Here is a 25,613-nt window from a genome sequence, read left to right as displayed (position 1 = left end):
GCGAGCCGTTTTCACACCTCGGCATCACCGGCACACACACACACACACACACACACACCGTGTGATGCAAACCGTTTACCGTAACAAACAGGCGAAAACATAATAAATACCACCGTTACCGAAACCAACCCGGCAGCCGCATTAAAGAATCGACAGGTGAGCGAACTACCGCACCCCAAAAACAGGAGAGCAACGCACAAAGGAAAAGCAAATGAAACATGAAAACCCTCCTTCGCCTGCCACAATCTGATATTGTTAACGAAAAATGTAATCAACGAACCGGTAGGTATGTATGTGTGTGTACTGAAACTGTTTACAGATTGATTACCATCGGGTTCGGATGTTTTATGGTTTTCTTCATTTCGCTTCTGTTGCTGTGTTTTTTCTTCTTTCTGTTCCATTTTCCTCTTCGATTTGCGTCCGTTTGGGTGTTCCGCGCGCGCTGGAACGGATATTTGAAATGGCGGAACTAATGTGGGGTATGATTTACTTTTATCCGTTCCATCAGTACCGCAGGTGTGCAGTGCGCGATGATGCGCCCGAACATTGGAACAAAGGATGCAATCGTGAAGACAGATTATTAATCGAAGCTGGAAGCTGGTTTCTTTGTTGTTCAATAATGGGGTTTCGAAACCTTTTTTTCGCACTGTATCCATTTTCATTCGTCAAACTTGGATAACAGGGGATTTCACTTTTGTTGTTGGTTTTATAGCATCGTTGGTAAAAGTGATGAAAAGTGATGTGTTTTTGAGCTTACTTTGAGGGCAATTTCAAGAATAAAGATTCGTTTAAAAGTATGTTTGTATGGTTTTTATTACGGCATTCAAACTCGATCATTTACAACAATGGATTTGACATATCATGGAATATTTCACTTTTTATTGGTAAATTCACGGTTGTATTTGAATTTCTTTTGATAATTTACCAAGCAATCAAAAATGAAAAATCAATATCCCTTAAACCATCAACATAATCAACATGATGAAACACTTATTTATTTATAAACTAATTTTAAATTGTCAAATTCTCACATTTAATCAAACCATGCATAAAAGAAATATCTATATTAAAATTTAAACATCTCGCTACATCGTTAGCCATCCTTTTTGCACTTTTGTGGGAGAGCTTTTGTGTATTTAAGCTTTGGTGATGAACCGGCGCTCCGGGAAGCTTTTTGAAAGCTTATTCTAAATCGTTTCCAAGAAATAATGCTTCTACCATTGTGTAACAACTTCTTAATAAAACATTTTAAGAAAAACATTTTGAACAGCAAATTTGGACTATGGACGCAATTCCAATTGGTTGTGCTGGATGGTACAATATTCGACACTGCGATCGAGCGTTGTTGAGATGTCACAGCCAGTGTGAGATGCATGAAGGCGCCCGAAGCGCACCGTCACGAGCTCAGTGCGCTAAACTCATTTACCGTCGCCTGTGGCACTGCGTCCAGTTGTTCGTCTGACATTTCCATTCGCGGTGGTCACATGATGGTCCCAAAAGGCGTAGCAGCAGCACGCACGTGGATCCGCATTAGCCATAAAGTGTGTCACAAAGCAGCGGGCGAGTGTGAGGTACCGATGGGGTCGTACAAGGGAGCAAAGGGAGAAAGCAAAACACATGAGATAAGTTACGACTTTTGTGTGCTCTTGCACGGGAGATGTGCAGTGTGTTTTCCACCGGAAAGTGCGTTCACAACTCATCTCCAAAAAGGCCCGGAAAGTGCCTAAATGGGAGCTGTGCCGTGTGGCGCTGCATGTGTTGAATATGCTTATCCGGCAGTGCACTGTGCATCATCCCGTGAGGCAACATGGTGTCCGTGGCGCTGGAACAGCGAAATTAATTACCGTTATAATTAACTAGCCGCCATTCGAAGGGTGAAAAGCGTGACACTATGTACAGGACGATGCTCTGACACCGACGTAGCTGAACAGCACGCAGACCTGGAAGAGAAGCGCGAGAGCAGCAGCAGCAAAGACAGCATTAGCGTGGGATAGGAAATTTGTAGAATTGGTCTTTAGAAGGATCCATCAAACCGCATGGCGTTCGTGTTGTTTAATGACATTTCGTCGTCAAGTTGATCAAGGAAGCTGCAACACCGCCGCAAGCGCAGATATCTGATGGATCGCTGGTCTTTGTTTGTGGAAGATAGTCTCGGCTGTTTAGCAAGATCTCTTTGAAGAGTGTATTGAGGCAGCTCATCTGTTTGACCGGCCGTTTATCGTAATGACGCCTCAGTCACCTTTGACGACGAGGTTCGATTGAGGTTTAACGTTCAATTTTGCTGGAATTAGTATCAAAGAAAGAGAAGAGTTAGGCACATTTCTCTTGATCATTGTTTCTTCTTCGATGACATGCTTTTCGTATGTGAAAGAGATACTTTGAATTCAACTAAGACAGCGTGGAAAGGGATCCCAGAGATACAGCACATCCCTTGTAGCATTTGATTTAAAAACTTATTTGTAGCCTTGTAGCCTTTGATTTGATAAGAAACTTTGATGTTAGATTTAGTGTTTCTTTTGAAAGAGGAGACGAGCTATGGTTTTAAAAAGAATTTTATACTTTTAAGCTGCCTTTTTTTTTAAAAAGGACCAACATTAAGGCTTATGTCGGTAAGGTACATAATTGTAATCTGTTTTGAGCTATGAGAAAACTGCAATAGTTTGTCAGATGATGGACTTATTGCGGAAGGCTAAACAAATGAATGAAGACCCTTTATCACTTCTCGATAGTTTAATTAAGTTGTTAAAAACTTTCCATATATTTCGAGCAGAAATTTGGTATAGCAATGATGGAGAAGCGATGCTAAGAATTTCAAAGATTGATTTCTGGGACCTTCATTTTAAGTAGAAAAAAAAATTTCCGACAGCAAAGGAGAGTAAAAAGGTCCAATTGCAAAGAGAACGCTATATATTTCAGCTCTAAAAGTTGTCTTGAAATTTTGGAATGTTTAGCATCACAATTTTAAACGTTTTAACTTCAAAATGGATCTGGGAATCAACATTGAATTCCACACCGCAAGGCAGGGCGGGACAGGTTGTACAAGCTGGAAATTATGTCAGCCCATGGTCCCTTTTTCACCGAAAAAGCATAAGACCCGCAGAGGTTAGGTATGTGCGTGCAGGAGTGTGAAGGAGTGTACGTACAGTTGATGCCGAGTTTTTTCGCCACCAGCTCGGCCAGATCCTTGCAGTAGCCCTCGAAGCGCTCGTTCGTCTCGAGCGTTTCGCCCGGTTCCGGCTGCCGCAGCATGATGTACGGCTCCTCGATGATGGTCGTCACGATGTAGGTCTTGTTCCGCTCGTAATGCATGTCCGTCTTGAGGCGGGTGTACTTGGCAACGACCGGCGCCAGTCCGCCCTCGTCCGACCACTCGGCCACCTTCACCATCGCACTGTTGACCGTCATCTCGACCACGTGCAGCGTGTAGTTTTGGCGTTTGCCGTCCTCGTTGAACCTAATATCACCGGTAAGGCCCGATATTTCCACCTGTCGGGAAGCGGGGTAAGTAGCGTAGTTGTCGTAAAACACCGTCCAAAGGTACGCGGCACCCAATGTTGTTTGTGGCGGAGGATGTTGTTTGTGTGTGCGTTGATGGCCCAATGCCAAACGATCCATTCGTGGTGGTGATGGTGGTGGTGGTTGTAGTGGCGGTGATGATACCAATAGACGGAAAGGTGTAAAAGTTGAGCCATTTGCAAGAACGATAAATAGGAAACAGAAAGAGAGAAAGAGAGAGAAAAAGAGAGAAGGAGAGAGTAAGAAGATGGAGCGAGAGATAACAAACTGATATTGGCCGGCATTGAGGCTGCGATTTTATGGCAGCAAAGGAAACCAAGCCCGAACACGCAACAAACGCAGCATGAGTACAAGCATGAGGGCATAAATAAACACTGGCAGCCATAATAATGTATCTCACGGGTTCATAAATCCTCGCTCGATCTGGCTGAGCTGTACAGCGAGTGAGATATTGAGCCAAAATATAGAATTTTATAAATTAAATAAAAACAGGTAAGACACAGTTTTATAATTCCTAATAAAGTATAAGAAATTAAGTAGAAAATTTAATACGATAGCTTACGAATAATATAAATATTATGATCCCTCACTACACGAATTTTCGACCAGATTGAAGGGCAAACAAATACATGTACAGTGCTTACCTTGCGCAGATAGCGTGAAATTTTATCACCATGCTCCCACGGCGTGACCCAACCCTTGGAGGTGTTGCAGTCGAGCGTTCGTGTCCCGTTGGCGGGCAGATTAAACGGCTGGCCCCGATTGCGCATCGTGTACGCCCGGAACTGGTCCGGCTTTTTGCGCATAATCTTGGAGAACGGTTCCACCAGCACGAACACGGCATCGTACATGAGGGCGGCCTGGGCCGAGATCAGTTCCTTGCCGGCGCCCTGCGATGTGGTCGGATCTATTCGCTTCCATCCATCAAGAAACTCCTTGACGTACTTTTTGCTCGTATCGACGATCCGGAAGCCGGTGATATTGATTGCACCGTACTCGATAACTTCACTCTCCCAGCGATCATCCATCACCTGGTGAGAAGGAACAAGAGACAGAGAGAGAGAGAGAGGAAGAGGGAGATAAATAGAGATAATGGCAGCAAAACACGCTACGGATGGAGCGACAAGAAGGATGGTAACGATTCACCTAGAGTTCGATTGGTTTGCAGTGATGTTATTGCTATTCAGGACATTTCGATTTGAACTTTTGCAGACAAATAAATCTTACCGAACATTGGGAGATTTGGGTGCACGTTTTGAGAGGTTTTTGGTGATGTTCAAAGTGATGATTATTTTCAAAATGCTTGAAACAGAAGGCACAGCTTAAGAGCATATAAAACCAACAGGAGAATGACTCCGACAAGAATCTCTCCATGAAACATCATACACATCGGGCTAGAAAGAGAAGGAAGTACAAGCAATGATTCAGACAGCAGCATCGATATCAAGTTAATGCATGTAGCCGTCAGCAACGTTATGTGCATGAGCATAAAGATAATAGATAGAGCCATCGTCGGATGATGTGACATGCAAAACTCGCTGGTTCGGAACCTCCGATCAGCCGTCAGGCATCATTGGTAGTTGCACGCGTGGTAGAAGAGGAGAGGAACCGACACGGACGAGCAGACTGTTTATGTTAAATCCTATAAATTGACTGGTGTGGCAGCCACTGTGCCGAGGTTCAGTTTCCGGTTCTATTAAATTGGTGTGAGCCCACCCGTCGAGCTTCGTGGCAGAGCAGGTTTTGAGCAGCACACACTTGATTCACGTTTTGATTTTCGATCCAGGTCAATATGAATACCAGGAAACGGGAAATATCTGCTCCCTTCGCCAATAGCTCTTTAGTGAAATACGAAACATCGATCGAATAAATCGCAACCAACATGGGGATGAGATGACATGGGCAGCAAAATGAGAGAATGGGCCTTTTTGGAAAACGTTCGAAGCTGGTTTGAATTGATCCAGAGTTCAGGCTTAACATGACTGTGAGAGCAGTCGGAGGAGCTCTACAATGGAAGAGAGAAGAAGTGGTAAGGTCGACGTGAAGCGAACGAGCGAAAGTCAGGAACCGTAAAAGTTAGATAAGATGGTAAGTGATAGATGGAATAAGCATACAAGATAAACGGTACATGATCTACGAGATGGGTCGTTTGGAGGTTGTTGGTAATGGCCCATTTTGGTAAAGCACGGAAAGAACCCAGTCCAGTAACATGATACGCAAGGGAAAGAATGGAAAGGACGGTAATATCGGGAAACACAGAGTTTGAAAAAGAATGTGTAAATAGTAGGAAGCTAATTTTTAATACTTTTTGTTTTTGAACTATTTAAAGTGTTTCTTATCCACTTATTTTATCTTATCCATGACGATCCATGACGATCTTATCCAGGATGATTATGAGTCAATGAAACTTTTACAACAATAAAAAATAAAGATTAGATAGATATAGAAACAATACGAAATACCAGGCGTCTCCATATCTCTACGAACTACTAGGCGTCTCCATCAGAAAACAAATGTTTAAAATATCAGTTTTCATTTGCATAATTTGCGTAATTTAGTTCTTGCTTGACTTTTAAGTTCATGTTCAAATTACAAATATACATCCCAAAATACCGACCTTGAATCTCGAAGACTGCCAACCGTCGAAAGCCGTTAAACATGTTACCAGACGAAACCTTCACCTTTGCAATGCTTTCCAGTAGGAAACGAAATGGCGAAACATCGACCGAAACCTTATTATTCGCTTGCAACAGTCGGAATGATTGAGTAAAACATGGTCCCGGTCGGGCTTCGGTCGACATTGATCGCTTGTTGGGCAACGTTAGCAGTCGGGAAACAGTTTGCCTCGCCATGTGTTACCTTTACCAACCACGATGAAAGGAAATCGGGTGTGCTTGGGAAGGGATGTAGCTCGGTTTGTTTGCGAAGCTTGTTGTGGTTAACCACTTTCGGCTGTGTTTCTGGCTGTGTGTACAAGCACATCGTGACGTGACGGTGTGGTAACGAATTTGGAAAACCCCTTTCGAGTGCAAGGTAAACGGGCGCAATATATTACAGCCGATGACGATGACGATGAAGGTGGTGGCCTTCCGTTTGAGTTGCAGGCGTGATTGCAGCCCAGCAAGCAAACAATAGGTGACCGCTACCGTATCAGTGGACTGATTGGCATACATATTTTCTGAGTGTGTGTGGTTAGGGAGGAAAAAACACTACGAAAGCTTCAACTGAACCACTCGGAGGCAAGTAACGAGCATTAAGAACGAGCTGTTACTTGAAATACTTATCTGGCCTCAACTATTTGCTGTACAAAACATTGTTGCTAGTGTACCCTTACTGCAAGAATGCATCGAGATTGAAATGGAATGCAAATAACAAATTGAAACTGGATAAAATTCAATTTGTTTCTAATGCTGCCTAGTGGATTTGTTTTACTGGCCACACGCTCGTATGGTTTGATCGTTGATGGAGTAAAAGCTGTCGATTGTACACGTTTGCGGAACGAATAATACACCAGTTTGGTAGTTCGTTAGCACAAGTGCAGTCATGTAAAATGGTCGAAAGTTTGCAACAAATAATCTGTTTGAATGGTTGAATTTGTAGGACATATTACGGCAAAATAGATGCAAAAATGATTCCTACATGCAATAACCTTTCCCAATTTGCACATTCGTAGAAATAGGTGTCTATCCTATCTAGGTAGAAATCCCGGAATAACGAGAAACCAAATATTCAATGTGAAAATGATGAAGAATAATACAGGGATTACATGGATTAAGAAACCATACACTGCACATATTACGTGGAAGGCAAAAGAACATTGTTCATAAAGCCAAACTACGCTACCGAAAGTCATCCCTATTATCCTCTCGCTCGTGCTAATACTGCTTTAAAAAAAGGCCACTCACCTGATGAGTATTAAATTTCATTTTGTGGCTTTGAAATGAGCGAAGAGAGAATGGCATGAGCTTCGGGGCTGACCTCGCATGTAAAAACTTCCAAGGCACATCCACCATGGAGAAGGTTAATGAATGAAGCATCGGTTTCAAGCTCGGTCTGGATGGATGGATACGGCCCAAAATAGCTACCCGCATGCCGTTGACGCAGTTCAGGAAGAGTAAAGCAAACGTTAACAACTCCCAGTATATCCGGTTTCGCATGCAGTGCAGAGCATTCGCTTCCCGAAAAAGGTATACTGAACGGGCAGATTTTAACACAAGGAAATGTTGACATACGCCAGGAAAGCATGAAAGCCCGGCAGTGTTTGGTGAGGGAGTTTACTCTTTCCTGGCATTGAAAGCTAGCTCCTTGTTCCAATGACGCCAGAATCACAGGTTTGAATGCAGATTGCTCGTCCAATTTGGCATTTTTACTGAAGGAACATTTTTGCAGTGATACATTAATGCATGTAAATAAGCAATAAATGGTTTAGGAATAGAATAATTCATTCATGCTGCAACATCGGGTAGAGTATTGCCATGACCTTCGATAATTATGAAATCCAATTGAAGCATCAAATATGTACGAAACAATTACGAACATTCCTCATCGCAAGAGAGAAATCCTTTAAAGACCTCGCAATTTCCAGCACAAATGCACCAGTTTCAACTGAAGTTACGAAGGGGTCGTCTGAAAACTCAACTGGACACACACAACGAAAAAAATTGGAGTATAATATTCTCTTTCTCATGCTTTCATTGATCATTCATGCATTCATCCAATCATGCAGTTTGGATTGGAAGATGTGAAGGTCTTATCTCAAGGTTTAATCGGTTGATCTGTAAGACATTGAGTAAACGCTACGTCCAACAGTTTACTTGGGTGATTTTCTCGCCAACTTTAAGCACTCACATCACATTGGACCAATACGTTTGACACGATTTGAGCTGTGCATTGAATCATTCGTAAACAACCAATCTTCAACAAATCACATGTAAGCCAGCTACATCAATTCTCTTGATATTCTTCTCCATTCACGAGACAAAATATGTAAAACCAGCCATTGTTTGAGTGGCAGTTTTGTGGTCGACTTTTTGATTGCCACACTCTGCTGGATGCCATACTGTTGGTTGCACTCTTGGTGTTGCGTTTGTGGTAGAGCTAATCACCCCGTGCCGTGTCGTTCTCGTTGTGTTGAGCCGAAACAGCTAATTCCATCGTCTTGTGGATGGAAGCAAGAGACGCCAATGTACCTTTAACAGCTTCCACGTGTGCTCCCCTTGGCGAGTGGGTGTGATTCCTCGAAAAAGCCGGTACTTATGTCTGATTTTCAGTAACGACACTGAGCGGTAGAAGAGGCACACTAAAATGACAATAACTATTGCTGGCCCCTCCAGAACGCACACCATCGTCGCTTGCTTTCCATCGAAATCGGAGGTAATTTCATGCAATGTTAAACAGGAACGCTGCGCCAGACAGCCAATTGCGTGCGCCCTTCTTCTGCCCAAAAGGTGAAACACTCTGGCAACACACACATACACAGACCAACAATCTCATACAATCCATACGCTTGATAGTGTTCGCAAAGAGCATTCCCTTCTTCTCATCTTGGTCTGCTTGCTCTTGATGGCTTTACAACGTCTACCGGGTTCTTGCTGCGAAACTAACGCCTGGAAACGCTATAAAGGAGAAAACTGCTGAAAAGCTCTCATCAATGACGTCATCGGGCGTGAAAACGGCATTAAATTTGATTTTGATAGCTTTCAGGGGATGCATTCGCACCGGCAAAGTGTTGTGTCCGGAGTGCTGTAGCGGGCTGTATGTGTGTATGTGTGTATGTGTGTGTGCCCTTGAGTAATTCCAACGACGGTGGATTAAGCTGTACGGTTGGTGGAAGGTTGCTTAAGTGGAAAAGCACGAAAGCAGTAATACTAGTTTTACTGCCCACTGCCAACACTCGCCAGCTTCTGCTGAAAGCGCCATGCGGTCGAATGTAAGTTCTCGAGCCTTGATTACCTTCGAGAGCAATTGGATGGAGAGGCCTGCAGGGTCATCGAGGGTGTCTTTGGATGGCAGAGAGTCACACCAGAGCAACAGAGCAATCACGGGTGCCATTTCGAATGGTGCATTGCTTCGTTTCATGCCCGTGGGAGCTTGTTTTACTGTTGTGCCATCCCGCCAACATCAACAACAACCCTTTTTCTGGATGAGATTAATTTCACGCCACAGAACGAGGATCGGGGAGAGATAAAAGAGAACAAAAACTAATCACTGCTTTCCATTATTAACTCTCAGTGTACAATCACCAGCTGATGGGTATTGGAAACAGTGCACCGTATTCTCTATGGCTACCTACGCAACTTGCCTAAGATCCACAGCAAATTCTGATGTGTAAATGTGTTTGGCTTCTAGTGAAAAGAGGGATGCTATGAAACGGACTACAAAAATAACTTCTTGCGATTGTAAAGAACGAAACACTTACCAACCCACTCAGCAGATAGTGGTAGGTGCGCTTGCCGAGCGTGATGTCCCGGACGTGACTGACCACGATGTCCTTGGCCAGCTCGGTGCTACAGTCGAGGACGATGTGCTTCCGGGACCACCGGTTCAGCTCCTCGATGGTGCGCAGAAACTCAATCGCATCGCTTACGTTCGCTATCCGCTTGACCGTCTCGACGTGGAAGGTTTCGTTCCCCGGCCGCAGTCCCTGGTAGATTTGTTGCAGCCGCAGCAGGCCTGTACGGGAGATGGGGAGAAGAATTAAGCACGTGAGTGATGGTGGAAACGCATGACGAACCCAAGAGCGCTGAAACCCGCTGAACGAAGGGAGTCCTTGTGACCTTTTTTTATCGCCCGATTGGTAGTATTGCTTACGCAGGAGGGAACCGTAAGGTGATGTTAATTGACAAGTGTAAAGGTAAAAGTGTCCTCGGCACCGGAAAAGGCTTCATGTGACCCATTAGGATGCGTATCCCTTCAATCAGCGCCCGATGGGCTTTGCTCCGACACGCTGGGCTTATGGCTCAAGGGTGACAAATGAAAATTGGCATACCGTACGTACGGTGAATAAATTGTATTGAATTAAAGCCTTAGGCTCCGTTGTCTCTGGGACTGGTACTGTGCCAAGCGGTACAAAACTGCAGAAGGACTGCATAAGGATAAGCTGAAGAAACCAGACAAGAATGAACTCGGCCCACTGAGACTGGATAGAAATAGGTCGGGCAAGGGAGCTCCTTGAACAGCGACTCGGTGTTGCTTCTTTCTCCTTTCGTTCCAAACCCACTTAAACTGACTTGGAAAAGGGAAGGAGAATTGAAAGAATGGAGACTCTGACGGGTGACTCCTGGGAAAGCACACAGCCAACCTCCCCGAGATGGCTTAGCGAAACCTGTGCTAGAGTTGTGTAAGTGGAACACTTCTACCAAGGACGGATAAAACTCCAGTTTCAGCTTCCGGAGCAAAACTAGCATCACCGCTCTTGATGATGGTTCTTTTGCTCCTGCCATTATCACCAATGCCATTAAGAAGAGGAAATGGTGGGGCTGAGAGGGACCGTGTGTGCAAGGGAGGAGAAGACAATAGATAGACTTTAAGTATGGGTGGATGAAATGTGGATGAAATGAAGAAATAAAAAATCGTTCTAGAAAAAGGTACAAGAGTGAATTTAAATGTTACGAGCAGAGCTGTTTTCTGTCATGTTTGTATGTTCTATCACCATCTTACAGTGCATATGTTGTGAAAGTTTGAAACCTAGAAGGATTATAGCAAAAATAATGAAAGTAAAAAAAGCCATCACAAGGAGCTGAATTTAGTTCTTGTGTAGCATGAATGAAAACTCTCTAGCATAATGAAACGAAGTTTACTTCCGCCGACACGAAACCGTTCCAGCGGAAGTAATGCAAACTTACACACATAATATTCGAGCCGTGGCCAAATGAAATAAATTAAATGAAATTGAATTAAAAGTTTGCAGAGTACGACAACAGAAAAGGGTACGCGTGGCCTTTACACGGAGCGCTTTTCCTATCTCAAATACTTGTCAGCGTGCAAAGAAAAAGGAAATGAGGGAAGAGTACAGTAAGTAGAAAGGAAAGAAGTTTAAAGAACAGACCACGTGCGTTTTCTTGCACGTGGAAAAGGATAACGTTGAGCAAAGAAGGCTTGTGGTTTAACTGGCTGTAATAGGAAAAGTAGATTTAAAGCAAATTATGATTTCACAAGATGAAGCGTTAAGCAGTATCATTATTGCCAAGAGTTTTTTTTTTATTTTTAAAAAATGTTTTTCAATCCACCAATTCAACGATACCAAAAGTGCAAAATTTTGTTCCCTACATTGGGCTGAGGTATTGACGCGTTTGACGTAGGTTGCGTTCAATAAGTGAGCCGATTTTCCACACCGAAAAAAGGAAACACAAACTCCACCAAAAATATCAATCACGTGCATGTTTAGGCAGGTTTGGTTTTGCTTCCCACCGAATACCTACGGCGAACTCGAAACCTGCAAAATGGAAACTTGCAAAAAGTTGAGTAATTAAGATGAGTAATTGATTGAATCGGGCAGCATCAAAAGGGTCCAGTTTTCTTTCCTACTCTTTCGAGCGTTCCGGGAAGGATGGAAAGAATTGAGCTCGAATATTTAGTAAAGTTTTTAAAGTTTCGTACCAAATTCTTCGATAATCTAGTTTTTGTTCGTTCTACGTAATCTTTTGCTTTAAAACAGAGCAGTAGAGGCAAAGCTATATACCTGTCGTTATGATTAATGAGTTTGCGTAACAGGTCCAATGATAATGGAATTTGGGTTAAAAAATGGATTACCCATACAAGACAATATTTAAGACCAAATACGTATCAATTAAGCTCGGAAGGTTTGTGGATTGTGTCTAAAGGTTACCTAGCCATATAGGGATCATACTGAGCCACCTAATCATCACGTTCAACTGTTTTGTGTATTGATTTTAATAGATGGCTTCAATTATTTCCGTACATCACTATATTTCATTAAGCTTGATGCTACGCCTTTTAGCGATTTCAGTAAGCGTGATCTCATACAACCGTGTTGTTTTTAACAGCACATGCAATTACTACTTTAAACTTTGAATTACATCTTGGTACTGATCCTTCAAATACCTTACACGCGTTAAGAATCAAGCCCACGCACAAGCACACCAGTTTCCAACAAACAAATAGCATTATCGTATCGGTAACGATCGCTTCCCGAAAGCCAGAAAAGTGCGAACATCGCACACACATGTGCTCGAATTCGACGAACACCCCTCCGCTTTGCTTCTGGTGGTTTGTGCGTTCCCTTAATCCGGCTTTCGCAGCATTGACACTTCGTTTAGCACTTCAGCACTACCTAGTCAAGGGAACAGGCTACCACAACTTCCACATATCTTTGTACACCCAATGGAATGGAAGGAGGTGTCAATGACAGCAAAAAAAAATATATGTAAGCTCACGGAACAGCGTCTAAGTGTTAGAAGCGGGAAATAGGCTCAATAAAGCGCCGGACAAAAGTTTTCGCTCGCAAAATTTGCTTCGAAGGAAATAGCACACCGTGGCGAAGATTTTGTGTTTCCAGCAAAAAAATTGGGGCAGTGATGGGATTAGGAGGCAGAAACAATCCGAGATTAGATGCGCGGAGAAAAACAACTGATGAATGTGTGGCAAAGAGCTTATTTATTTGGCTGGACACCATTCTCATACTAATTACTTCGTGCGAGAAAACATGAAAATGTGAACCTGTAGTGAGAGAAACCAGAATGGCATTCAGTTGAAAGAGCAAACAGAACATGGAGAAGACTTAAGTGTGTGTTATTGTTACTTTATAGGAATGAGTATGTCTTCTTTTGTATTCTGACGCACGGAGTGAGGTAATCCCCAGGCAAAAAGTGGTATTTTTATCATATGGTCATGTTTTGTGCATGTTGTTGTTATGTTAGATTTCAGTTCTAGCCTTAAAATCGTCATGCGATACAAAGGAAAGGAACGGTTGTGTTGCAAATAGGACGTTAATATGACGATAGACAATTCCTCCTTTGCTAGCAAAATCATTAAAGCATTGGGCAGGCGATTGTGTGCATTTGAAGCGCATTAGAGCCTGAAGTGGTGCGATGTTGTACAGTCCTTACCAACTGTTCAGAGTAGTTCTCATTGATTCTAATCGTGACATTGTCTTACAATTTAATAAACTATTATACTTATACTATCATAACAAAAAACGTACTTTCATTCGGTGCGAATTATCGACCTTTTTCTTCGCTAGAATCCGGGCTACATGTAAACAAGCGCTTGGCATTCATCGATAGCAAAATCAATCCACCTTTCAATCTAGCTTCGAACGCTCCGCTTCGTCTGCAAACAGAGGCGACTGTTGCTTTACCATCTGTTTATTTCTCCACCAATCGATTGCCTTTTGCTAGCAAGCGAAGAAGCTGCAAAGTGCACAGACACAACCCGCGCACACGGCAGGAGGATGAGCATCATCAAACAAGGTTTGGAAAGCGTGGCAATGTCGTTGCGCTTTGTTGCTGACATGACATTGTGCCCGATTTGGGTGATTTGACTGGATTAACAACATTTTTTGTTCGTTTGCAGTACACGGTGGAGGATGTCTGCTTCGCATCGATCTGTATTGTGTTCGTGTAGTGTTCATATGCATTGTTGTGTCGTTCTCTGAAGATGCTGCTGCAATTGTAAACTAGACTTACGTTTGGCTAGAGAATTTCCATTTTTTGTTTCTTACCATCCATGTACGAAACATTTACAGTGCATCGTTACTACGTTAGGATGCTTTATTTTACATTGGAAGTTGAGATACGCAATAATCCTGAATCCTGATCTAAGGATTGCATTTCAGACACAGGTATGAAGATGCATATTTTGCATTCAAGCTCGAACACACTTGCGCAAGTCGATGGAAGTACTACACATACACAGCACTCAATAAACGCCTTCTCAAGCATAAATACTTATTTATCCATGCACGCATTTCCAACACTTGTTATGAGATGCGAAAGTTGGGGCACCATGTAAATGATGTATTTTGGTCATGCTTTTGGAAATGGCGAACAAGTTTGTTAATGAGAAAAGTTTCTTCATTCACTTAAAGGAAGTGAAGGTCACCTCACGCTCCCCAAAAAGGAAACTTTCTGCCAGCGCAAAATTGTGTCCCACCCCATACACGTAACTATTTTGCTCTCTTTACCCTTCCCACCCGTATCCCTTTTCGCTTGCTACATCACAGCGTTGCAGGTTTCTATTCAAATTTTTGGCCACCGGCTGATTCAATCGACCATCAGCATCGGTCGATACAAGCAGGCATCGTTCAACAAGTTTAATGATACTCCGACCATCCCCGGCAGTCCCATCGGCGCTACAGGAGCAACTTTCGCTTCTCGAGTGTGTGGTGGATATTTCAACCAGGCGGCATCGAGCGTATTGACGCTTCATAAAAGATGTAAAGTTTTCTTTTTATCACATTTCAGATTACCCTATTCACTTCCCCGCACGTGACGCGTTGAAGGCTTCCCGTCAAATCCATTCCTTAGTCAGGGCACGTGTCATCGGTTCTTTGCGAGTAACTTTCAATGGTTCTTCATACTTTGCACATTATTTCCAGCTCTTTTCACTTCCAGCCAGCTCTCTGTACGCTTGTGGCGCAGATTATTGTGGCGGACGAATTGCAGAATTCTGGAGAAGGTGGTAACTTTTAACCAGTGTTGAAATATTCCACGAGTGTCACACGTCGTTGAGGTTATTAGGATTGCACAAGAGTAAATTACACCTGAATGTGGATTATAATGTGAAAGATATAAGGCTAGAATTATTGAGAGTGAGTGTGTTTCATTTTTAAAATAGACGTGCCTTCGTTCTATACATGCCAATTTTGATTGGTCGAAAGGTAGCTCTGTTTCTGTGCAATGAAATAATAACTTCAGAACTTCTTAATCTATTTTACTTATGTTCAGCACCTTCACTAAGCTACTCAGTCGGTCCGGGTTGTGCACACCCTTGGATGGTTTTGTTCGTTGCTCGGTAAACAGTTATTACGTGTAGCGAAAGAAGCTTTATTTCGTAATAATACGTTCCCTACTGATGCAATGTGTGGCCATCGTCAAGATGGTCTGTGGAATTGTTTCGTTCAATTGCACCGAAGCTACAGAGAAAATAGCTGAGTGCAATCGACAGAGTTTATAGAGCTTATTTTAATAGAGCAGCCTATAGGCTTGGGCATTGCGTCCCTGGTGAAGTTTTGAGGTGTGTTGCACATGACATGAATGAAATTAAATGTCAGATGCTGTGGCATGGTCAAACACACCCGTATGGATCCAGCATGTCAAAGGAGGTTGATATTGAAGAAAATATTATTTCCATACGATACAGCGCACACATCTTGGGTTATTGTTGAGAAACTTACGGTGATGTATCGCAGAGAGCTTTTGCAGGAAACAATTCTAAATCGTCGTTCTGAAAAGATCTGGAAGATATTGTCTTCTGCTCACAAGGTGGAAAATTTCAAGAAACAGAAAAACAGAAAACTCAGCTTGATGTGGCTTGGTAGAAGAGTTGTTTTACGTTATGGATATTTTTGATACGGTTCGCATAGTTTGAACCAAGGAACCAAAACTGCTATTAATGGTAACTCCCTGTGTGTTGATGCTTATTTAGCATATATTGACAAGAAGTTCTTGCCCCTGAAGAGCACTTTAATCGTTTGACGCAATTAGTATTTCGCATTAAACTGTGTTTTACAAATATTGTACGTAGCAAAGCTACAAGAGCTCCGCAGTTGATACTCTTACTTGTATCAATATCAGTTCGCACCAATCACTTGAAACTGAGCTGAGAGTAATGTTTTGGAAATTGTCATCCAAACTAACAAAACCGTATTTATTACCACCGACAGTTAGATGATGACACGTGAGGAATTGTTGATCTTAAAAATTCCTAGTGGAGTATTTTATGAGATATATCACAGTTAAAATAAAATAAGGCTCTAATCATGGCGATAAGATAAGCCTTCGCGATTGACACGTTCCTTCCCCTTTTGACGAACGATGGATCCAATGATGTGCAGTGCAGTTGTCGATGCCCCAGGACAAGAAATGTTTCCTCAATTACCCCAGCCACTTACCGTCATGCGAGTCGTCACATGTAGATGATCCGATCCCAGCCATAGTAGCGCACCGTATCGATGATGGCCTGGTAGTAGTCGGGCCGCATGCTGATGGCAAAGTCGAGAAAGCCGGACGAGGGCGTGAGGACCTTCTCCGGGAACCAGGGCGTCACGAACGGCATCTGGAAGGTGTTGCTGTACGAGTGCAGCGTGTCGAAGGAATCCGGCGAGACGGCTCCGAGCATTGCGAACACGCCGCGCGAAAATTGATTGCAAACTGTGGCGAAAGGGAATGATACGAAGTGTTAGTAGACGCTTGATCAATTTACCTCCCCAGCTTCAGTGGGCTGAGGCAGTCAGGGTTAATCAAAAGTTAGCTGATGATACATTTTGATGCGTGAGTAAATGAAACAACGTGGAAAACATAAAATGAAATGGGTTCTTGTGATAGGTTGGAGCATTTCTTTCGGGTGGGCAAGTTGCAGCAGTCTCAGGTGCCAGAGTTATAAGCATACAGGAATATAGGGAGATAGAGCGAGATGGAGCTTAAGTAATTTTGTATGACAAATTGAATTATTATGCCAACATAGTCTCAAATGAGGTGTTTTCCCCGTACGCAGAATTGTTGTGATCATCAACCTACTTCCATCATCGTCATTGATCACAAAGAACGAATGACGTGTGCAGATGTGTTTTCGTGGGACATTCTCAGAATGTTAGAAACTCGTTGTACGAACTGCAGTGGTAAAACATAATCTTATTATCACAATCGCGTTTCTCTCACCCATATATTCCGTTGCCGTATTCTGGAAGCAATGGAAGCTGTCGACAATATCATCAACAACATCAAAAAGCCACCATCACACCACATAACGCACTGATGGAACCATATTGGATGTCTCCCGGGCGGCTTCCACCCAGTGCAGCCGATTGGATCGATTTTATCGATTTGACGGCTGTGCTTAATTTGGCAGTTTGATTAGCGAGATCAGCATGCCATTAGCTGTTCGTGTAAAGCTGCTGATGATATTGGGCGGGATTGTGATTGAATAGTAATACAGAACTTTCAGCAGCGATTTGAGGGAGGCATAACATGGAGCTGTCGGCATGCTGAAACTATGTTCTTAATGTTGCTTATTTTTGCTTTATTGTCGACCAGCAAGCCTCTCTTTGCCTTCATTGAATTGTTTGTGAAATTAATATCATTTGCCAAACTCACTCCATAACTAAACCTACTCATTGTCATTGCAGTATACTCTGCACGAAGGAAACAAAGGGAAGCACATAGCTGATCGCTTGCATAACTGCGCCTGTATGGCAATCCCACTATGTGTTTGTCATTCAATTAGAACAAAACAAGGGAGGTTTAAATTAAATTCCGTTTTCTTCCAGAGCCATGTGCTTGCAGGGAAGCAGATGCCCTCCCAAAGGGTGTCTCATTGTTTTATTGTCTTAAAATAGCGTTGTTCTCGTACGTGTGTTGTTTTGCTTCGTTGGTTCATTGCATTACATTTTCGAACGCATGCACAGAGTTGAAGATTTTCTAGTTATTCTTGTGTCGTTTGCAACGTTGGTTTAAGTTTATTACGTCTCTATTTTCTTTGGTTGATAAAATGAAATTCTATCTTTTGAGAATCGGACTACATTGTCAACATTTCTTATCAATGTTAAGTACACTAAGGATATATATTTCAATGCAAGCATCTGAAACAACACTTTTTCAATTAATCGGAGCTGCACAAACATGCTCGAAATCTCAAAGGATTAAATATTGAACAAACAATTAGAAACTTGATTGAAAAAAAAAAAACATAAGCCACGGCTATGAAGCTTCAGAAACCATGTTGAAAACAACTTTAAGCAAACAACTCTGAACTTGTATACGTGGCTCGAAAAAGACTTCAGCAAAAACGTTTATTTTATTTTTATCGCCACACAATTTAAAAACCGCTTGTACAATCTCTGGCGCGGGAATAGCAATGGAAAGAATCGAATAATGATAATTGGACGCTTTGTCTGAAAAACAATCAGCTTAAGCACCTGATCAAAGCGTATAAAAAAAGTCAGTTGTAACCATTTCATGTCTACCAAGCACACGTTTTAAACAGGAATTTTTGAAGAGTACCATCATATAGATGGGTTTCATTCATGTACGTAATATAAGCAATTTAAATTGTTAGCCTTCAACCCAACGCTGCCTTTCCTGCACAAAAGACTGGGCAACAAGTAGCTACTGACCTATGAAACTATAAAGCCAATAAGCCCAAAAAGAACCATTCCTTGTGCATAGCCGCCAACTCCATAACAACCATTATGGCTCTAGGGAGCCGGAAGCGTTGTGAGCATCTCATCGACGGCACAATATTTTTCTTTCACGTGGCTAAACGCTGTTCGCACGTGCGGTTGCATGGTGATGAAATATTTCGCCGTAGAGCAATGTTCACAAACAACACCGACCGATGGACGTTGCTGCCAACAGTAGCGTCATCTAATTGAAGGTGATTTGTTGAGATTGCGTCCCAATTTCCAGGCAGGTTGAAATGGAACTGGCTCATGAAATGTTCTTAGAGTTTTCTGCACGTGGGCGCATTTCCATTGGCTTGTGTGGGCTTGCCGGTTGTTGCTACAGTGAAGTGGCTGTCACACAAAGAAGACAAACAACAGGGGTGATCAAGCGCGAGAAAAACAAAAGTAGCCTAAATTTTACCTGAGCATACTCCTCACAAAACATCCGCAGCAAACAAAAACCTTACTCGCCATGTGGGAGGAATTATTGTTTTGCCTTGTGCATGACAAAAAGCATTTCAATCGAAATTGTTTTTACGCTCAGTGACGTGTTTCAGTTTTGACGCTTCACTGTGCCGCAACTGTAGATTCTGTAGGTTGTTATGGACTTGAAACCTGTTTTATCGTGATTTATTGAATAATTTAACAGGAACGTTAAGCCGTTTTAAAAGTCAGTAAAGGCAGCATGATTGCTTTATGAAGTTGATTATCTTTCCTACATTATACATGTTATAGGTTACTGTTGTTCTTAAACTAGAAAGATAAACTAGAAGCATAAACAGTACGGAACCGGATGGAACCGTAGCAATCAACATGTGGCAAGCCTATATTTTTCAATCTTTCAAGAATAGACATCATTAAAGGAAAAAGACTCGTTTAGCTAGGTAAAGTCCTGTCATGGTAATTTTTGTCACACGAAATTTGTCTTCCTTTCAAACGACTCTCTTATCCCTCGTTGAAATTCTGCTGCAATTGTAAACCATCGCAATCATCGCCATCATCACCATTAGGCCCATTGCAGTAGTTTGTCATGACCTTCCAATTTGCCCAGAAAGCAACCACCGAAAATGTGACCCACTTTTGATGGATGAAGGTAGGGCAACGGATAACCCAAATGATACATGAAAATAGCCTCAGTGGGTGTGCGTCCTTCAGCCAAACGCAGGCTAGCTTAAAGGCAAACTGAAGACGAACAAAAAATAAACGAGCATTACAACAATAAAGCTTTAGCTTTTGCTTTAGAATGGCGCGTAAAAGCCGATTGGCAGAGGCAGAGATAGCAGCCCACGTTCCTTACCACTATCCACGGCAATCAGGGATACACGGCCGGGAACTTAAACCGAGACTAATTCGAGGGTGAGGCACATAAATCACGGCGACCCCGATTGTGGCCGAAAGGGAGCCCACGGAAAGAATGCCTTAGCAAGCAGGGATAGCCAGTTTTGCCGTGCCAAAATGCGTACATTGAAAGAGGCCCCCCCACTTCCCGCTGAGCATTATGTTGTGAAGGTGGTGGTGGTGAAGAAAATCATCTGCTATTCATTCGTCATTCCAACAGATCAGTTGACAGATCGGTAATGTCCCTTGTTCTCGTAACGCCAAGTAGTGGGTGAGCTGTGAGTCCTGCTTGTGAGAAATGTTCACTTGCTGCTGTTGCTGGTTGCTTTTGAGCGGAGAAAGCGAAGCACAAACAAAGACATAAAAGAAAATGTGTCCACTTACCGCTGTGCTAGGGGTGCGTCCGTGGGGCATTTGGTGGTTCTTCTACGTGACCGAGGCAGCAGAAGTACATCGGTAGCTAATGGCCGTGTAATTACCGACTCTATTTCTTCCCGGGCTATTAATGGCTCGGAGCGCAGGAAGGGCTCTGTTGGTTGACCAGCTGGTCATTTTGTTAACATTCTTGCTCGTGATTAATTCCATAATGATTGACCGTTTTGTTGCTTCTCCACTTCTCTTTTGGCGGTTCACTGGTACTGCACGGAGCTAAGTGAATGTTACTTGTTTTACGCAGCACGATTTTGTGTAAAGTGTACCGGCAAAACAAGACCTGGAGTGGGTCTTGATTGAGTGGATTTGAGCATTGAGGGCTGCTAATTTATACTCTTTTTACTACGTCACGCCTGTACTATTAGCTGTACTAATAGCAGCTAGTAAATGGAGAGCTACATTCCAACAACAGCACTTGCTTATGATCACCGTTCTGTGAAAGACAGTCACTGTAAATGGGTGCAAAAGAAAGCAATATAATCAATATTACGATTTTGGTTTTACTATGTATACAAACAAATAGAAAGCAAAAAACATATCCTCGAACATAGAAAAAAACGCCTCAGAACTCTGCCTACATGCTGCCTTGTTATCGTTCCCAGCGCGACGGTTCCAATTCAATAAAATTCAATTAACTCAATCCTCATGGGATCCGGTGGTGCCCTTGCCGCGAATGGCTATGCCATTCGCCAGTTAAAAACAGTTTCCTATTGGCGGAAAAATTTTCCACGCGGCGGCAAATCACTTCACCAATTAACACAACCAGACCAGTGCCAAAGTTTCCATCCATCCCCATAGACTTTCGGGCTGGAAAACTTTCTCGCCACGCCGTTTTTCCCACCACGTTTGCTGTAGCTAGCGCTGTTCGAGGCGTGATGAGTTATGGTGTACTAAGTGGAATGTAATCAAACCACATAGGGAAAGGGAAATGTATATGTGGCGCAAAATAGAGTGGCTCACTGTATGGGTCCGTTTTTGTGGTACTGTAGTGACTAGATATGTTTACTTACATTTGACTGGTTTCATACTATCAGCATGTTTCACAAAAAACTAATCATAATAGAAATTATTTAAAATTGTATTTTTTTTTCACAATCTATTGCGATACCTTTCACTCACTACACGCTTTGCTATTGTATCACGTCCGAACTACCTGACTTCGTCTAGACAGGGATAAACACCAAATTCCTTTCACGGCAAACACCCACTTTAGCAGAACAAATTAAGGTATCGTCCTTCAGAGAAGACCGACACTGCTGTAATAGCCTATCGGGTTTGAAAAAAAAAACGACTGAAGAAACGTTGTACTATCGCAGTATGATTTTTTTTTAAATATCTCGTTCCACTTCTCGTTAGTGCCCGCAATGCCACGCGTCTACATCGGTTACTAAGGCTTCCGCAAAGCAAATTGTAGCCGCCAGTGAAAATACATCGTGCTGTACTAAAACGCGCTCCCGCTCGGGTGCAGCATCCATGCGCTGAGAGCGAAAACAAGTGCGATAACTTCATGTGCTGTGAGAAGAGAGCTTTGATGGCGAGAGATGGTGCTGGTTTGCAACGAAATTGTTTTGGTTGTCTGGTGTACAATATTAGTTCATGTTGTTTCATCGAAAAGTAATTATGAGGCATACAAAGCATCTTCGATCGTTATACACATCTTTTGGCTTACTGTTATTAATCAGCTGCTTTACGTTTGATATCCAACACTTTGAGGAATACATTTTAAGATATAATTTTCCTGGTAAATTGTTCCGATGAGCTTATTCTAAATCAAGTTCGTTGAGTGTTTGTTTTTTCTTTTAAAATTACAGCTTTTCTAGGTATTGAAAGAATTTTTTAGGGTTTAAGAGAGCTTCACGCAAAAATGTGCTCCATTTTATCCGATGAAACTGATTTCTCTCAAGCCTTATTAGCATAATCGCTACCACCTCCGCATTATCAATTGATTTCATAAGGAAATCCGCCAAAGTTCAATTAATGTAGACAAAAGGAATATTTGCAAAAAAAAAAATCCACGGATCACACTTGTACGATGAAATTTTACATAGCTTTTGACTTTGGATTAGAGTGTGCGAAAGTCAACAAAAGGAAGCGTAGGAAGGATGGGAGCACTGTTCTTTCTTCTACGCTTCCAGAACATGATTTTCCGATTTGCATAACACAGCGAAAGGCTTTTCGTTTATTTTCTTTGCCGCTGACTTTTTCGACCGATCAGTGGAAGAGTTTTTCTTTACTTCTGAGCGAACGGGGTTTCATTTTATCGTGATACAGCGAGGTGCAAAGTTATGTGTAATGGCATGACAAAAAAAAAAAGACGACGAAAGAAAAGAAAGAAAGAATGGCGACCGAGAGGTGTTGCCGTCGAGAGCTGCCGCGATCTATCGACAGAAGGAAAGGAATCAATATCCGATGCTTGCTGAAGTTTGATTTGAATATGTATTGGGATGAAGGTGGATTAACAGATTATTTCTTTTTCTTCACAAAGAAGATATGGCGAATGTATGAGTCGGAATGAAACTCAAATTTGGGTATGATTTATGCCAATTTTTGCTATTCTCACCTGAAAACTCTTTTTCCAATACTGATCAACACATGCCCATGGATTATAAAGAGCTATGCTTTTGCTACTGATTTTAATTAAGATATCAAAACAATTGATTGCGTAGTTAAACGAAAAATGAAAATAAACCAGCCGTTTACTCCCAGCAGCTGCTCGCATAACCAAAGATGTCGTAAATTTTATCAAGAGTATGAAGAGACGTTCGTAAACCGTCGTATGGTTTTATATTCCGGGGCGGAAATATCAACCCCGAATCAAGTTAGCAGTCGTGTTTTACCATAACAACATCCGTGATAGAGCTCTTTAAACTATTAATTCGTGACAGGCGGAAGAATGTATGGTTTATGTGCTATTTTGAACCCTTAGCCTCAAAGAAAGAGGTACTAACAGTAATTGGCTGAACTGCACAAACAAGTATGACAAACTGACTGATCGTAATAGTAAGTACGAAGTACAAAACAGTATACCGGAAACAAACTAACTCCTATTTGCAACCACGACTATACTGCATGAAAATATCAAACTTGCGCCACATAAAACAGGGCACAGGCAAGACACTACAACGATTGCAAGCGGGATTGTATGAAGAATGCATATTACTTCAACAATCAAATTTGTGATGCTTGAAGTGCTTGTATAATGTACAAACTATAGTTTTTGAGTTCACAATAAATTGTGATTGATCGTTGAGGTGGAAACAATCTAAATTATTTTCAATTTTGTGTTCAGTTTTTCGCAAGTGGGAAATGCGTCATGATGCACTTTGAAACTTTAAAACTTAAATAACTTGAGTAAATTATCACGATGATAAAAAATTATGACCTCCACTCACACCAAAGTTTCAACAGCGACAGCGACAAAGACGACAGGGATAACTAGGAAGCGAAATAAACGGCCAAAGTTTTCCCATTAAATACGTGTATGTAAGATGGCTGGGTCTGTATCCAATCACCATTTGCTTTGTATCGGAAGTCTCGTCACTACAAAGACAGTCTTTCTGCGTTGATGCGGTCTGGGCACTGAAGATCAAACGAGAACCAGATTGAGTAAGTTTAACGTTAGGTCTCATTTCGTTAAGCTCGTATATTATGCGCTTCGCAATAAATAAAGTTTATAGTACAATGTGAGATGATTGATCGATCGAGCAATTAGAATTATTTGTTTGGAAATATAATGTTGCTTGAATATTTTCATAGAAGTGAAGCTTATTTGACACTTCACTGAACTAAAAAAGGGACACGATTTTATCTCACTCAATCATCTCATCATCATCATCATCATCATTAGTAAACGCGTAAAATATTGATGTTAGGAAGTGAAGTGCACTATAATTCCTTTTTCCGTACAGTGGTTTACCTTTACCCCTATTAGTGCTTCATCATTGCCAGCAACTGTATGCTCTTCCGTTCCGTCCAACGAGAAGCAAAGGGATCAGATTTGTTGTCTGGTGCTGGCAACACATTCGAGGTAAGCTGCTAATCCGTTGATAGCGTATTTGTCACCCCGGTAACAACACGTACGCATGTCACCCGTTAGCTGCTGGAATGGGATGTTCCTGTCACGTGAGAATATTTATTCTCAGCGCATCATTTTCCATGGAGATTTATCGGAAATTCACAGCCAGTTTGACTAGCCAAATCGACCACCGCACGTTACCTTACGCCTCAACTCTAAAGCTTTGCTATTCAAGATTTTAAGCTTGTTTCAAGAGGGATGTTGTGAAGCTCAGTAGAGTATGCACGCGATGAGCTGTTGATGTCTGCTATTCAGGGCGAATGCTCTTGAGCGAAAACAGAAACACAAAAATGTTCAGGTCAAAACCTAATCCTTTATCATAGTGGCAAGGAGCGGATCATCATGAGTAGCATGATAAATGTATGCATATCCTTATCACGATAAAAAAGCTGTTTCGCCCGGAAATTGTCACTAGTGCGGCAAAACAGTTTTACTTTCATCTTTCATTTATTTATAATCTATTTCAAATTTAAAAAAAATATGTTCAATTGTGATAGACAAACCAAACAAAAATTCTGAAATGATTCTTCGTTTCTCATGAAGGACATGATGCGAAACGTCATAAAAGATTGTCATTACATATACTCTAGCATTTATATCGCTGAAAATAAAGAGTATGAGTATTTCATATTGAACACTTTATCTTCAAAACTTAAAACATTATTTCCAACAGCTATTTATTAATGTCATGTATCACCAACAATCTCTTCTTCTTGTTTGGCTCAACAACCGATGCCGGTCAAGGCCTGCCAACCCACTTGTGGGGTTGGCTTTCAGTGACTTATTGATTTCCCCCATAGCAGGATAGTCAGTCCTACGTATGGCGACACGGTCTATTTGGGGCTTGAACCCATGACGGGCATGTTGTTAAGTCGTACGAGTTGACGACTGTACCATGAGACCGGCCCAACA

The 25,613-nt window shown here is 42.1% G+C and overlaps 1 protein-coding gene and 1 long non-coding RNA gene across 3 annotated transcripts; both read right to left on the bottom strand.

Moving 5' to 3' along the window:
* Positions 1–810: 810 nt before the first annotated feature.
* LOC121594227 (glutamate receptor 1-like) lies at positions 811–16,731 on the bottom strand. 2 transcript variants are annotated; one of them, XM_041917285.1, is made up of 7 exons: positions 16,589–16,731; positions 9,935–10,188; positions 4,161–4,547; positions 3,144–3,486; positions 2,034–2,281; positions 1,845–1,940; positions 811–1,458 (listed from the first exon to the last, which is right to left on the bottom strand). In XM_041917285.1, the coding sequence occupies exons 1-5, from the start codon at positions 16,629–16,631 to the stop codon at positions 2,232–2,234; spliced, it is 1,077 nt and encodes a 358-aa protein (XP_041773219.1). In that variant the 5' UTR covers positions 16,632–16,731; the 3' UTR covers positions 811–1,458; positions 1,845–1,940; positions 2,034–2,231. The 2 variants fall into 2 exon arrangements, with proteins under 2 accessions (XP_041773219.1, XP_041773218.1); XM_041917284.1 differs by having other exon boundaries at positions 1,845–2,281.
* Positions 16,732–16,758: 27 nt separating this feature from the next.
* LOC121594228 lies at positions 16,759–22,048 on the bottom strand. The gene is made up of 3 exons (XR_006004922.1): positions 21,637–22,048; positions 20,579–21,075; positions 16,759–16,847 (listed from the first exon to the last, which is right to left on the bottom strand). It is a non-coding gene; the product is annotated as an uncharacterized LOC121594228 (long non-coding RNA).
* Positions 22,049–25,613: the final 3,565 nt, after the last annotated feature.

This window comes from Anopheles merus, chromosome 2L, assembly GCF_017562075.2.
Source record: "Anopheles merus strain MAF chromosome 2L, AmerM5.1, whole genome shotgun sequence".
Taxonomy (NCBI): Eukaryota; Metazoa; Arthropoda; class Insecta; order Diptera; family Culicidae; genus Anopheles; species Anopheles merus.
The sequence above is the reverse complement of the archived record's forward strand: the minus strand, read 5'-3'. Positions and strand labels throughout refer to the sequence as shown.

Coding starts and splice junctions, on each gene's coding strand:
- LOC121594227 (XM_041917284.1), bottom strand. CDS start 16,631: ATGGCTGGGATCGGATCATCTACATGTGACGACTCGCATGACG. Junction 10,189..16,588: donor ATGTGACGACTCGCATGACG/GTAAGTGGCTGG, acceptor TCTCCCGTACAG/GCCTGCTGCGGCTGCAACAA. Junction 4,548..9,934: donor ACTATCTGCTGAGTGGGTTG/GTAAGTGTTTCG, acceptor CCTTCTCACCAG/GTGATGGATGATCGCTGGGA.